Genomic DNA, 14859 nt, shown 5'->3' on the forward strand with positions numbered 1-14859 from the left:
ATGCGAAATGATAGAAGACCGGAGGGGGTGGGGTGAAGCTAAGAACTGGAAAGGTGATTGGCAAAAGGGATACAGAGCTGGAGAAGGGAAAGGATCATGGGAGGGAGGCCTAGGGAGAAAGAAAGGAGGAGAGCACCAGAGGGAGATGGAGAACAGGCAAAGAGAAAAAAAGGGGGGGGGGGGGAGAAACTAAATATATCAGGGATGGGGTAAGGAGGGGCATTAACGTAAGAGAAGTCAGTGTTCATGCCATCAGGTTGGAGGCTACCCAGCCGGTATATAAGGTGTTGTTCAGGTTAACTGGTTACAGTAAATAGTCTCATGTCTCATGATAGAGTGGACAGCCAGAAGCATTTTCTCAGCATGGGGAGGGTATAACTTTAAGGTGACGGGAGCATAAGGGTGTGGGATTTAAGAGGCAAGTTTTCTCCCCAACAGAGTGGTGGATGCGTGGAACACGCTGCCAGGAGTGGTGATAGATCAATTAGAGACAGTGACCTACTCCGAGATCAGTCTAACCCTCCATTTTACCTTCACCCCCTGTTTACTAACCCTCCATGTGCCTATACATAGCAAATGAACACACTGATTCCGCGTCTGTGGGACGTGAGAGGGAACCAGGTCACCAAGTCACTAGGCATGTGAGGCTATGTCTTTGTTTGATGCCTCAATCTGTTAAGGGGAAGGAGTCAGAATGATCACCTCCATGACTGTGCATTAGCCTCTGGCATTGGACTGTCCACAGATGGAAGCACCCCTTACACAGACTGAATAGGGGCTGCCTCCCACACCTCTGCTCGTGAAAGTGGCTGGAGGAATTGTGATCGAGACACAGCCACAACTGAAAAATAGTGTCACAGGTAGACTGAAGGGGGGAGTTGGGATGTCATGGTGCGATTGTACAAGACACTAGCGAGGTCACACTTGGAGTATTACATTTGGTTTCGGTCTCCCTGCTATGTATTATAGGAAGATTGGGCAGGCTAGGTCCTTTTTCTTGGGAGATTAGGAATCCACATAGGCTTATGATGGGTATAGACAGCATGAACACATTTTTTTTCCCCCTCCAGGGCTGGGGAAATCAAGAACTAGAGGGCACAGATTTAAGGTTGGAGGAGAGAGATTTAATAGGAACCTGAAGGGCAACTTTTCTTTTACACAAAGGGTGGTATTTATGTGGAATGTCAGAGGAAGTGGTTGAGGCAGGCACATTAACAATATTTAAAAATTCTTGGACAGGTACATGGATAGGAAAGGTTCAGAGCAAGGGTTCTCAAGCTGGGGTCCATGAACCCCTTGCTTAATGGTATTGGTCATGACACAAAGTAAGTTGGGAACCCCTGGTTTAAAGGCATACGGCCTGAATGCTGAAGGGTTACTGCTCTGCATGAATGCAGTCCTCGCCAAGCTTTGCTGGACAGTTCTGGGCATTGCTTTGTGGCTGGGGGAAGTGGGGGTCACATTTAAAATCGATCTAAAGTGCTTAAAACCGTCAGCATTTGCAGAGCGAGGAGCAATGAATAGTTTCTTTTCCATTCACACACACACACACATACACGAGACATTTCTAAAAATGGGTCTGTTTTATTAACGTGATCCGGTTCCAAACACATTTCAAGCAAAAGCACCACTGAACAGCACCCGGTGCTGAGTTACACCACAGTAGAGGGGACGTCTCCACTTAAACCAGGACCTTGCTCTCCCAGACAGCCTCCCCGGACCACAGCCGCAGAAATGCAGCTCCTGTAAAACGACGTTTCAGGAAAAAAACCCAGCCGGCATGTTGCTTAAAAGAGGTGGCGAGATCAAACCCAACGAGGAGAAACTTGTCCAAACGCAGGGACCTCCATTTCAAACTATTCCCTGAGGCAAACCATACCCCAACCTCATGCCCAAACTGAACCCAGGATACCCCACCCCCACCTGTTCCCAGGGTAAACTGTACCCCAAGTGGTAAAGCCACAGCTGACCTGGGCATGATTCTCTTGGCCACCTCCTTTCAACAATACGAAGGTCTCCCAGCTCTGGTGCTTGAACGGGAGTGATGGGGAAGGGTCGCTGGGTGATGGAGGGGTCTCACAGGGTGACTGGACACTGGACAAACCCCGGCATCCCTGAGGGGGAGGGGTGATGGATGGATGGGGTCTACCTCAGCAGGACGGGGAGGGCGGTGAGGCTCTTGGAGATCCATTAGCAGGACGGAGGTGTCGGGATGATGGGAAGTTGGTGGCAGAGGCCACTAGGGCCTCAAGGTAACGGGAGGCTGACGGGGACAGATTGGGGCCTCAGAGGGCCATCAGCAGGGCGAGGCGAGGTTGGCGGGGTTCTCAGAGAGCCATCAGCAAGGTGATGGGACAATGGTCAGACCCCAGCGCCTTGGAGCGGATCTTGCTGTCGCACAGCTGGGGGAGCAGAGCCTGGGACAGCAGGAAGTAATCCAGCCGCCAGCCCACGTTCTTGGCCCGGCAGTTGCCCATGAAGGTCCAGAAGGTGTAGGCATAGGGAACGTCGGGGTTGAGGTGCCGGAAGGTGTCCACGAAGCCCTCGGACAGCAGGGTGCTGAAGCCGTCCCTCTCCTCCTGGGTGAAGCCAGCCGACTTCTTGTTGCTCTTGGGGTTCTTCAGGTCGATCTCCTGGTGGGCGACGTTGAGGTCCCCGCAGACGATCAGTGGCTTCTTGCTCTCCAGCCCCTTAAGGTAGGCAAGGAAGTCCTTGTCCCATGTCTTGCGATAATCCAACCGCACCAGCCCCCGGCCAGAGTTCGGTACGTAGACCGTGACCAGGAAGCACTTGCTGAACTCCGCGGTGATGACCCGGCCTTCCTCATCGTGCTCCTCGACTCCTAGCAACCGGGCAAAAAGGCACAAGGTGATTGGCTCACAAGCACCATTACCAGGGCAAGGACTGGCTCCCAAGGACTATTGCAACAATTGGGACTGGGTGCACAGGGTCGAAGTGAAGCCGGGACTAAACCCGCTGACCCTGATTCAATTCCACTCTCAGTCAAGTGTTTCTGCACATGCAAGACAGAGTGGGAGTGTGTGAGGGGAATTGGTGGGAAGGGGCGGGGGGGAACGGTGGGTGGGGAGGGAGTGAGGAGAGTGAACGAGAATGTGGACGTGTATTGAGCAGCATTTAGCGAGGGATCTTGGTCGGCTGGATGTGTGTGCAGAGGAAAGGCAAATGTAGTTTAACATTCGGGGGTGAGTTCGCAAATAGGATTCATAATTGGCTCAGTCGTAGCAAGTAGAGTTAGACTGGAGTCCCGCATCTAGTGAAGTTGCACAGGGGTCAGTGCTGGGTCTTTTGTTGTCTATAATCCATATCAATGATTGGGGCGTGAATGTACAAGGTATGGTTAGTAGTAACAAAGACAAGAACATCTGGAGATGCTGGAAATCCAAATACTGGAGCAACTCAGCAGGCCAGGCAACATCTGTGAAAGACAGTGCAAGGTTGACGTTTTGGGACAAATCCTCTCACCAGGACCAGGAAAAAAAAGATGAGAAGTCAGAGTAAGCAGATGGAGGAGGTGAGGAAGAAGTACAAGGTGATAGGTGAAATTGGGAGAGAGGGAGGGGTGAGGTGGAGAGCTGGGAAGTCGACTGGTGAAAGAGATAAAGGGCAGAGGGAGGTAATGGGCAGGTAAGGAGATATGGCGAAAGGGAACGGGAATAAGGGAATTTTACCGGAAGTTCAAGAATTCGATATTCATGCTTTGGGTTGGAGGCTACTCAGATGGAATATAAAGTCAAACACGAGGAAATCTGCAGATGCTGGAAATTCAAGCAACACACACAAAATGCTGGTGGAACGCAGCAGGCCAGGCAGCATCTATAGGGAGAAGCGCTGTCAACGTTTCGGGCTGAGACCCTTGAGACCCTTTGTCAGGACTAACTGAAAGGAAAGATAGTAAGAGATTTGAAAGTAGTGGGGGGGGAGAGGGAAATGCAAAATGATAGGAGAAGACCGAAGGGGGGTGGGGTGAAGCTGAGAGCCGGAAAGGTGATTGGCAAAAGGGAAAAGCTGGAGAAGCGAAAGGATCATGGGACGGGAGGCCTAGGGAGAAAGAAAGGGGTTTAAAAAGGACTAATTCTGCTAGACAGAGGAGAGTGGTGGTAGAGGGGAATTGGTTAATGGTTGGGTTCCATGGCACCAAAAAGCAAACACGAGGAAATCTGCAGATGCTGGAAATTCAAGCAACATACACAAAATGCTGGTGGAACGCAGCAGGCCAGGCAGCATCTATAGGGAGAAGTACAGACGATGTTTCGGGCCAAAACCCTTCGTCAGGACAACGCTTCTCCCTATAGATGCTGTCTGACCTGCTGCATTTTGTGTGTGTTGCTGGAATATAAAGTGTTGCTTCTCTAACCTGAGCGTGGCCTCATCATGGCAGTAGAGGAGGCCAAGGACTGACATGTCAGAATGGGAAGTGGAATTGTAATGGGGGCCACCGAGAGATCCTGCTTTTTTCGTAGGTGCTCGGCGACGCAGTCTCCCGATCAACACTGGGTCTCACCGATACAGAGGAGGCCACAGCTGGAGCACTGGATAGAGTAGATGACCCCAACAGACACACAGAAGTGTCGCCTCACCTGGAAGGACTGTTTTGGGGCCCTGAGGGAGGAGCACTTGTTTTGCTTGCCAGGATAAGAACCAGGAGGGAAAGATGAGCTTGGTGGTGGGATCCCACTGGAGATGGCAGAAGTTACAGAGAGTAGTGGGCTGGATGCGGAGGCTGGTGGGGTGATAGGTGAGGGCAAAAGGAACCCTATCCCTGGTGTGGATGGGGTGAGGGCAGCGTTGATGGTGGAGGAAGGAAAGCCCCGGCTTTGGAGGAGGAAATCTCATTAGTTCTGGAATGAAAAGCCTCATCCTGAAAGCAGATGTGGCAGAGATAAAGGAACTGAAAGAAGATGGCAGTTTTACAAGTGACAGGGAGGGAAGAATCATAGCTGTGAGAATCAGGGGGAAGGTCCGCTATTTGAACACCGGGGAAACTTTCGATGATTAGTACCCAGTTTACAGATGACACTATAGTGTTATAGACAGTGAGTAGAAGGTTATGAAACCTGACAGGGGTATCTTTTCAGCAGGTTATGTGCTTGGTCATACGAGCAGCCGGTGCACATCACAAGCCCTGGTTATGCGAACACTGACGCCAGACAATCTCTGAACAGTATTGATCATGGCCTGGGTCAGCCGTCTTGTGAAGACACTGCCCAAAAGGCGGCCAAGCCACTTCCGTAGAAACCTCTGCCAAGAACAATCATGGTTATGGAAAGGCCACGATCGCCCACGCCAAACAACAGGGCACACTGTGACGATGATGTCGACTGAGGATTGGCAAACGGTTTTCAATCCAGTGTGAGGTGTTACATTTTGGGAGGTCAAGTCGGAGTAGGGCACTCAGAGTGGACGGTGGGACCCTGGAGAACGTTAGGGAACTGAGGTGCCTCAAAGTGCAAATGCATCGCTCCCTGAAAGAGTGGTGAAGAAGGTATTTGTCACGTCGGTCTTCAGCACTCAGGCACTAAGAACATGACTTTGGACGCTATTTTGTGGTTGCACAAGAATTTGGTGAACCCACAATCATAGTGTTGTGTACAGTTGAGTCTTGCTACAGGGTAGATATTATTAAACTAGAAATAGTACAGAAAAGATTTACCAGGATGGTGTCTGGACTGAGTTACAAGGAGAGGTTGTGCAGACCTGGACTTTATCCCTGGAATGTAGGAGATCGAGGGGAGACCCGATAGGGTATACAAGGTCACGATGGGCACAGACAGGGTGAAAGCACAGATTCTTCTCCCCAAGAAGGGGATGCTAAAAACAGGGCAAAGGTTTAAGGTCAGAAGTGAGAGATTGAAAAGGGACATCAAGGGCAGCTTTTCCACACAGAGGGTGGTGCACATTTGAACCGAACTGCCAGAAATACTGGTTGAGTCGGGCACATTGGTAACACTTGTAAACCTTCCAGGTAGATCCATGGATAGGAGAGGTTTAGAGGGTCAGGGGCCAAGCATGGCCAGATGAGAGTAGCTCGCTGTGTGGCACAGTCAGACAAGAACCGGTTTGGTCGAAGCGCCTGTCTGCGTTCTGTGTAACTCTGTGACTGAGGGTGAGGTGTTGCATTTTGGGAAGACAAACCAGGATAGGACTTCCCCAGTGGCCCTGGGGAACTTTGTGGAACGAAGGCACCCATGAGCAGAAATACACGTTTCTCTGAAAGAGGAGTCACAGGTGGTGAAGAATGCGTTTGGCACGTTGGCCGTCGTCAGTCAGGACATAGAGTACAGGTGTACGAGATGTGGGCGAGGCCGCACTGTCTTCAGTTTTGGTCGCCCTGCTGCAGATAAGATGCTATTAAGATGGAGAGAGTGCAGAGGGAGTTTATGAGGATGTTGTCGGGGTCTGAGGATCTGAGTTACAGGAGGAGGTTGGGTCTTTATTCTTCAGACTGATGGGTGACCCTGGAGAGGTGTATAAAACCACAAGGGGCACAGACAAGGTGTATGCACACAAGTCGCTTTTCCCCACGGTTGGGGAATCAAGAACTAGAGGGCACAGGTTTACGGTGGGAGGGGAGAGATTTAATAGGAACCTGTCGGGCCACCTTTTCACCCAGAGTGCGGCCTGTATCTGGAACAAGCTAACAGTATTTCAAAGACACGGGCAGGTACATGGATAGGAAAGGCTTAGAGGGACATGGGTCAAACGTAGGCAGAGGGGCCTGTTCCCATGCTGTGTCCTTCTCGCTGAGGGAATGGGCTTGCTGTGCTATAACCCCTGCACGTGGAGTGTCTTCCTCCCTGACCCACAGAACCCAGAAGCTGATTTACAGGGAGCTCCTCACCCATCTGATCTGAACTAGTCTGTGTCCTTTCACCTCTCTGAAGAGTTGTACAGATACTTTGCCCTAGGCAATGTAGTGGCAAATCCCCTCTGCTCCTTCCCCTGGACAATCACCTCCTTTCTATAGAACTGTACACGGTGCCCCATGAACCAAGGCTGGTCCCTGTACACCTTCACCCACCTCACTGCCTACCTTAAGAATGCCCATTTTGTGTTAAGCTACAGAATGGCAGTGATTAGCCAATCACGAGCAGCAATTGGTCGACCAGGTTAAAACAAAGGTAGCGATCGATCACCTAGGGTTATATAGCATGACATTAATTGGTTGAATGGTGTTATAAAGAATGGCAGTGATTGGCCCATCGGGATGAAATAGCCTGGTAGTGGTAAAGTTTAAGGGAATTGGGGGAATTTTCAGATTCCTGTAAATCATGGGTTAAGTACCGACTATGTCCGTGTATTTTGTGAGTAACTGCAGCGTGTTTGAATAATGTCTCATGGCTGCTTCTTTGGAGCAAGATAAGGGTTAAAGTTCACACAGATCCACATACGATGTCTCCTGATTTTTCACACCTTTTGGGTTCGACAAAAGGCAGTACCTGATGGAAATTAGACAGTATGTTCCTTTCTTAATTAAAACATAAATTGGTGGATGTTCTTATATTTGGCTCCAATAAACCAGGTAGGACATTCCTTTCTTCAATTAAAGTGGATGGAGTGTCTATCAAACTGATTGTTCTTTCGTATCAATAGTCCATTGACTTGGCTGGAATGTTTATCAAACTGATTGTTCTTTCGTATCAGTGGCCTTATAAATTGTAGCAGTTCTGGAAGGCGAACAGTGAACTTGTTGAACCACCAGAGGGATGAAAATGCTTCTCCCCTGATATCGGGACAAAGTTTAGTCGCCGGATGAGCTCGAAGAAATAAACTGGTGAAAGGATAAGTAACAATCTTTTGTGCTGTCGTTATTTGATCTGGCAAATTTACGTTTATATTTGGTGCCGTGACTCGGATCCCAACATAGGGAACGTCTCTCCGGGCCGAGTAAGTGACAGGGGGCTTGAATCAAACACAATTGAGAGGCAGGATGCCCCGAGGTAGTTTACCTCCGGCTACTCGTGTCCGACCGAGCATTCTGTCTCTCACCCACTGAGACCGGTACCTTGACGGGATCAGACGACCCATTTGGATACAGGATTTAAGGTAAGCAGTTGTCTCCTTTACGTAGCTGCGGGTGACAGGATATGGCCGGTTGAAATTTGATGTTTCGGAAAAGGGGTTGTGCATGCCTCAAGATACGGCCAGTTGAAATTTGAAAATGATACGAGACCGGCAGCCCAGTAAAATCCTCACTATGGTAGTGGAAATATGGCCGGTCGAAATTTAATGAGACAAGTTCAGGGCAAAGGAGGAAAGGCCTCCAGAGTAGGTAAGAGTTGTTTTTTTGCGAGTATTAACGGAAAATAGGCTAGCAGTTTTTGTGAGAATTAAAGTCTGCGGGTGACAATGGGTATTCTGTATTGTTCTTAAGGAAAGAGTCGGGACTGGGGACCCTGGTCAGGAGAGGTGTCCACTGCTACCTGACGGATTTGACCATATCAGCTGCCTCCTGATAATAACGGCTGGTTGAAATTGATTACGGCGGGGAGGCAGGCTGGCTAAATTTCTCACCCAGTGGCATAAACAGTGACTATTTTTTGGCTCGTGCCCAGGCCCTTGTGTTGTGTATTTTGTGCCTATCAGCTGTTTGCCTCGTTGGTTTGTCTGTGTTCCGTGTATTTGTGATTTTAGCTACTTGCTTTGCTTTATACAGCACTTTGGTCGACGTGGGTTGTTTTTAAATACACTTAATTTGACTTGACAAATAAAAATAACCGGCAGAAAGGGACAGGCCCTTGATACAGCTGGAAAGGGAACTCCCCTTCAAAGTATGTGTAAGCAAATACCAGATAAGGACAAGGATCTTCAGATGTTAAGTGCTGCACTAACTAAGCGACTGGGAAATGATACATGGCCCCTGGGTGGAACTTGGGATATAACCTCTTGTGAACAAGCAGTAAATTTAATTTGGAAGAAAAATTGCGCTAAAAAGTGGGAATTATTGATTAAAGAGTGGGAAGATAGAGCCGATACTAAGTGGAATACCACCTCACCGGCCAGCTGGAGGAATAATGCATGTGATAGAGGTATGTACGGCAGAAGGGACTCCCAAGGGTTGGGAGGCACTGAAGGCAGAGTGTGAGTGGGTAGATAGGCAACGAAAGAGAGCAGGAAAGGCAGCATAAGCAGGCAAAGGCTGATATGGACAGACAGGAAGGATTAGAACGACGACAGTGGAAAACCCTGAGGCCTGATCGGGATCCCGTGCCCATGTCTGGCATATCGACTCTTTTTGATGATTCGGAAGATACCGATAGGGATGAGGAGTGGGGATGTTACCCTAGGCTGCCACCACACCAAGCCCCTGAATGGTCGAAATGTGGCGCAGCGAGTGAAGATAATTCCCAGAAAACAAACCCAGAGGGGATCCTGGCCAGGAGATTCTGGCGAGGGGAAGTCTGAACTTTGTGATAAACTTGGAGGAATCCAACTGAGTCCCCAACAGCAGTGCCCTATTAGGCAGTTGCCCAATCCCTGAGCAGGTGAGGGGGGCAACCAACCACCAACGATTTAAGAATATGTCCCCTGTAAACCCCAGGAGATGATAATGATAATGAATCAGGCCCCAGATCATAAGGAGAAACCAGCCCAATTTGCTCAGTATGTTCGAAGTACTATTCTGATGTATAATGCCACTCCCCAGGACCTGTTTGGACTATGCTGCATGATACTGTCACCTGAAGAGACAACAAAGTGGCAATAATGGTTAATGATGATTTTAATTACCCTAACGGGACCTGCCCCTGTTTCGGGAGGCTCCCAGGCTAACACTTTTCTGTCCCTCTACCATACCTACGCTAAGCAAGTAGAACCGGGAACATGCTGGGTACGTTTTGTATCATGTAGAAGCAACAATCTATTCTGAAAAGTTATCATGTAATGATAAAAAGGAGGGAACGATAAAGTTTAAGGGAATTGGGGGAATTCTCAGATTCCTGTAAATAATGGGTTAAGTACTGACTATGTCTGTGTATTTTGTGAGTAACCGCAGTGTGTTTGAATAATGTCTCACAGCTGCTTCTTTGGAGCAAGATAAGGGTTAAAGTTCACAGAGATCCACATAAGATGTCTCCATATTTTTCACACCTTTTGGTTTTGACAAAAGGCGGTACCTGATGGAAATTAGACAGGATGTTCCTTTCTTAATTAAAACATAAATTGGTGGATGTTCTTATATTTGGCTCCAATAAACCAGGTAGGACATTCCTTTCTTCAATTAAAGTGGATGGAGTGTCTATCAAACTGATTGTTCTTTCGTATCAGTGGCCTTATAAATTGTAACACTTCTGGAACAGTGAACTTGTTGAACTGCCGTAGGGATGAGAAAAATTGGGCTTGTCTACACTGGAATTTAGAAGGATGAGAGGGGATCTGATTGAAACATACAAGATTATTAAAGGATTGGACACGCTAGAGGCAGGAAACATGTTCCCGATGTTGAGGGAGTCCAGAACCAGAGGCCACAGTTTAAGAATAAAGGGTAAGCCATTTAGAACAGAGTTGAGGAAAAACCTTTTTCACCCAGAGAGTTGTGGATCTGTGGAATGCTCTGCCTCAGAAGGCAGTGGAGGCCAATTCTCTGGATGCTTTCAAGAAAGAGTTAGATAGAGCTGTTAAAAGATAGCGGAGTCAGGGGATATGGGGAGAAGGCAGGAACGGGGTACTGATTGTGGATGATCAGCCATGATCACAGTGAATGGCGGTGCTGGCTCAAAGGGCCGGATGGCCTACTATTGTCTAGAACGCTTCTCCCCTTAAGTCGGGACCAAGTTCAGTCACCGGCTGAGCTCGAAGAAATAAACCGGTGAAAAGATAAGTAACGATCTTTTGTGCTGTCGTTATTTGATCCGGTAAATTTACGTTTACAGTAGTGACTGGTCCATTGAGGTTATGTACAGACTGGACACTGCACATAAGTATGGACAGACACAAAGGCCCACGGGGGTTCATACACCGGAGGGAGGCGGACGAAGGTTCACAGTGCCACTGAGAGGGCAGCGGGATACTCACCGATTCCGAAGGTGACGTTGAGCGGTTTGGTCTTGCAGAGCATCGCCACACCACTGTAGCCGTCCTTGGTCTGGCAGGAGGCCCAGTACTGGTGGGGGTAGTCGGCCAGGTCCTTCACCTGCTCAGGCACCTGCTTCTCCGAGCACTTGGTTTCCTGGAGGCACAGGACATCCGGATTCTCGGAGCAGACCCACTGCGAGAGGTTGAAATGGGGACACTGAGAGCAGATCCCAGTGTGCATGATGCACTTCACTGTAAAACTTCGATGTTCACGTAACAAGTAAAACCGGTCTCTTATCTTTTATACCCCCAGCGCAGCGCTACCTCAGGCACTGCCTTCCACGCCAGCCCTACACCGACGCCAACCCTCCCCAGTCGCAGCAGATTTTGTCGTTGCAGAAGTAGAAAGGGCGAGCTGGGGGAGGTGCAGGTTGGCCAGCCTGATATCAGTAGTGGGGAAGCGGCCGAAGGGAATTCTTGGACAGACATGAGTCTGATTAGGAGTCAACGTAGTTTGGTGTGTGGGAAGTCATGCTCGACGAACCTTATTCAGAAGGGGTGAGCAGACAGGTAGACACGGGCAAAACTAAATGGACGCCGTCCGGTTGGACTTCGGCAAGGCCCGTGACCAGGTCCCGCTCGGTGGGCTGGTCTGGAAGGCCAGGTCCCATGGAGTCCAGGGAGAGTGAGTTAAAGATGGATTCGGAAAAGGCTCGGAGGTAGGGCGGTGATTGCAAGTTGATTCTTGGAACAGAGGTCGGTGATGAATGGTGTGCTGCAGTTGATGTTGGGACCCTCGCTATCTCTTTCTTATGTCAATGATTTAAATGCGAGTGGCTACGGTTTGATCAGTAATTTTGTCCTCCAATGGACCACAAACTTGTCGTAGGGTTTGGAGGCTCGCGTGCCTCAATGACCCGGAGACCTGTGTTGGCTGGAGTCAGGGACCTGTGGTTTGGCTCCTGGTAAGGTCACCCACACCAAAAAGGTCAAAGGGTAGAGGTCAGACTAAGAGTGATCCAACAGTCAGCTCAGGGTTAACAGCCCCTGATGGGTCAAAGTAGTTACAGAAGCAGTAAAGAGGAATCCTTCTACATCTGTGAGTATTGGAGAATAAAATTGCATTGTTCGCTGTGTAACCAAAACTATGTAACCAGCCTTGTGTTTGTTATTTGCTATGTATCCAATTTATTAGCCAGAATTAAATCTCTGTATTGTCTCTGTACTATTGAACACATCAGTGACTTAAGAATGTAGCTAGCCTTAAGAAAGTAGCTAACAGTGAGAAACCAGCCTTATATTTACTATGTATCCAACTTATTAGCCAGAATGTAATCTCTGTATTGTCTCTGTACTATTGAACACATCAATGCCTTGAGAATGTAGCTAACAGTGAAAATAAGCATGTAGAGATAATGGTGGTAGACGGGATCGTGGAGTGGTGTGATGGTATGGGAACCAGTCAAAGCCAGGAAGGGGGACACGTGTTCCAGGGAGTAGACTAGAGCAAGTATGGGCTATGGGGTGGTGTGATGGTATGGGAACCAGTCAAGGCACTGGAACAAGTATATGCTAATGCGACTAAGATAAGAAATTACTATAAAGAATACTGTGAACTGGGGCTCTGCGGACAATTAGTGACACGCTCATTAATTGTCTCAGCTTTTGTTTGCAAATAAAGGCTTAAACTTCTCGAAGAATCTTCTGCGTCTCCTGGTTATTTCAAGAAACCATGACGAGTAACAGTACCACAGAGATTGAGGACCTTCATTGCTGCCCTCTGCCCCAGCAGCCTAATGGGCTGAAAGCAAGCAGGCCAGTAACTCTGTGGGTGGCAGGGACTTAGTGAAGGTGATCTCAGAGGGACTTTGATCAGTTGGGGAAGTGGGTTGAGGAATAGCAAATGGATTTCAGTACCATCGAGTAGGAGGTGATGCATTTTGGAAAGTGTCCTCATACCACTAACAGTAGGGCAATAGATGCAGAAGGACCTATGAGTACATATGTGAGAGTCGAAGTAAATTAAGATGTGCGTTTCTGAAAGAGGTTGGGGGTCGGTGCAGAAAAAATGTGATTTAATTATGTCGGGGTTAAAGTCAGTAAACAAATGTGATTTAATTATGAATGCAGAAGCCCTGACAAGATTAACTGTTTGTGGAATCATTGAAGTCCTGAGATATGGACTATTGTTTTACAGAAATGTGTAAAAAAACAACTCCAAATATGGAATGGGAAAACACTGTGTACCTCCCGAGTCAGGGAGGGGAGGGGTAAGGAAGAAGGATAAAACCTGTAGCCCTGTGAGTTTCAGGGTTCCCTTCTCTGAAGGCACCCAGCTCTGCAGAACTGTTAATAAACTTTGTTTCCTTGAATTTGTCTTGAAGCCATTATTCGGGAGCGTGGCTCGTTTCTGACACATAGTTCATTGAAAATGGTGCAAATGGCATTTAGCCTCTGTCAGTCCACGCACTGAGTACAGTGAATTCACCCGACCCCCCTACCTCCAAATATCTATTAAGATCCACGTTCACTGGACCTCCCCTACCTCAAGGCTGTTCTTCTTGACCCAGGCCCGCAGCCCGTCGACGTTCCAGGAGCAGATCCTCAGGTTGCTGGGCTGGCCGTCCTGGGTCAGTGATTGGTCCGGACTGTCTTCGAAGGTGCCGGTGCCATCAGGGGGGGCTGGGGCTGGGGCCGGGGCCTCGTCCTTGTTCTTGGTCTTGCCCGAACCTCGACCCTTCTTGGTAGGAGGTTCTGTGGAAGGTTCAGAGGGTAAAATAATAGCAGGAAAAAAAATAGGGGAGAAGGAGGGGCAGAGAGGGAGGTAGAGGAATGGAAAGGGAGGGGTGTGGGGGAGAAGGGAGTGGGAGGGAGAGGCAAGGGGGTGGGGTGGGGGTTTAAGTGGGGTGGGTGAGTGGGGAGAGGATAAGGAGGTGGGGGAGTGTAAGTGGGATGGGTAGGGTAACGGGGGTAGGTGGGGGAGTGTATGTGGGGAGGGGAGAGTAACGGGGTGGGGTAGGGTGGGGGAATGTAAGTGGGGCGGAGAGGGAAAGGGAGTAGGGGAGTGTAGGTGGTGCAGGGAGGGAGACGGTGTGGGGTAGGGAAGGGGTGGGTAAGAGGTGTAGGATGGGGGCGGGGAGGGTAAGTGGGGTGATAAGGGGTGTAGGATGGGGAGGGGGAGTGTAAGTGGGCCGGGGAGGAAGAGGCGGAGACCTGGGTTATGGGGAGTGGGAAAGTCCGGGGACTGTTCCCCACCCACCTGTCTCCGCCTCCTGCCGCCGTTTTGGCATTGTGCAACTGCGGGTGGTTCCGAGGAACCGGAGCAGGAGACCAGAGATGCGGAACAGAACTGAAGCGGGGCCGCCGAGCGGAGACGGGGGTAAATCAGGTCCGGCCACGAGGTGCAGGCAGCTCGTCTCCCCAAACAGCGCCGCTCCTGGGAACCTCCGCCATCCCCCTCTCCCGGTCCTCCGCCGACAGCGCTCCCCCTCTCTCCCGGTCCTCCGCCGACAGCGCTCCCCCTCTCTCCCGGTCCTCCGCCGACAGCGCTCCCCCTCTCTCCCGGTCCTCCGCCGACAGCGCTCCCCCTCTTCTCCCGGTCCTCCACCGACAGCGCTCCTCCCCCCCCGGTCCTCCGCCGACAGCGCTCCCCCTCTGCCGGTCCTCCGAGGGTTTTCGAAAGATACCACCTCCCCTCACTGCCTCACTTCACTAACACTGTTCCTCTATCACTCATCTACCCACATTGCACCAGTTTTGATCTCCACCGACACTGCCCCGCTCCCCCGCGGTCCTCCACCGACACTGCCCCGCTCCCCCGCGGTCCTC

The 14859-nt window shown here is 49.9% G+C and overlaps 1 protein-coding gene across 1 annotated transcript; it reads right to left on the reverse strand.

Annotated features, from left to right (window-relative positions):
* Window positions 1-1564: 1564 nt before the first annotated feature.
* Window positions 1565-14698, reverse strand: apex1 (APEX nuclease (multifunctional DNA repair enzyme) 1). The gene is made up of 4 exons (XM_073029243.1): window positions 14291-14698; window positions 13577-13785; window positions 11032-11224; window positions 1565-2842 (listed from the first exon to the last, which is right to left on the reverse strand). The coding sequence occupies exons 1-4, from the start codon at window positions 14319-14321 to the stop codon at window positions 2328-2330; spliced, it is 948 nt and encodes a 315-aa protein (XP_072885344.1). The 5' UTR covers window positions 14322-14698; the 3' UTR covers window positions 1565-2327.
* Window positions 14699-14859: the final 161 nt, after the last annotated feature.

Source organism: Hemitrygon akajei, chromosome 25, assembly GCF_048418815.1.
Source record: "Hemitrygon akajei chromosome 25, sHemAka1.3, whole genome shotgun sequence".
Taxonomy (NCBI): Eukaryota; Metazoa; Chordata; class Chondrichthyes; order Myliobatiformes; family Dasyatidae; genus Hemitrygon; species Hemitrygon akajei.

Excerpts from the sequence above, each read along its gene's own strand:
- apex1 (XM_073029243.1), bottom strand. The coding sequence starts at position 14,321 with ATGCCAAAACGGCGGCAGGAGGCGGAGACAG. Across the intron at positions 11,225-13,576 it reads TCAAGAAGAACAGCCTTGAG|TGGGTCTGCTCCGAGAATCC; the intron begins GTAGGGGAGGTC and ends AACCTCTCGCAG. Across the intron at positions 2,843-11,031 it reads CAACGTCACCTTCGGAATCG|GAGTCGAGGAGCACGATGAG; the intron begins GTGAGTATCCCG and ends CCCGGTTGCTAG.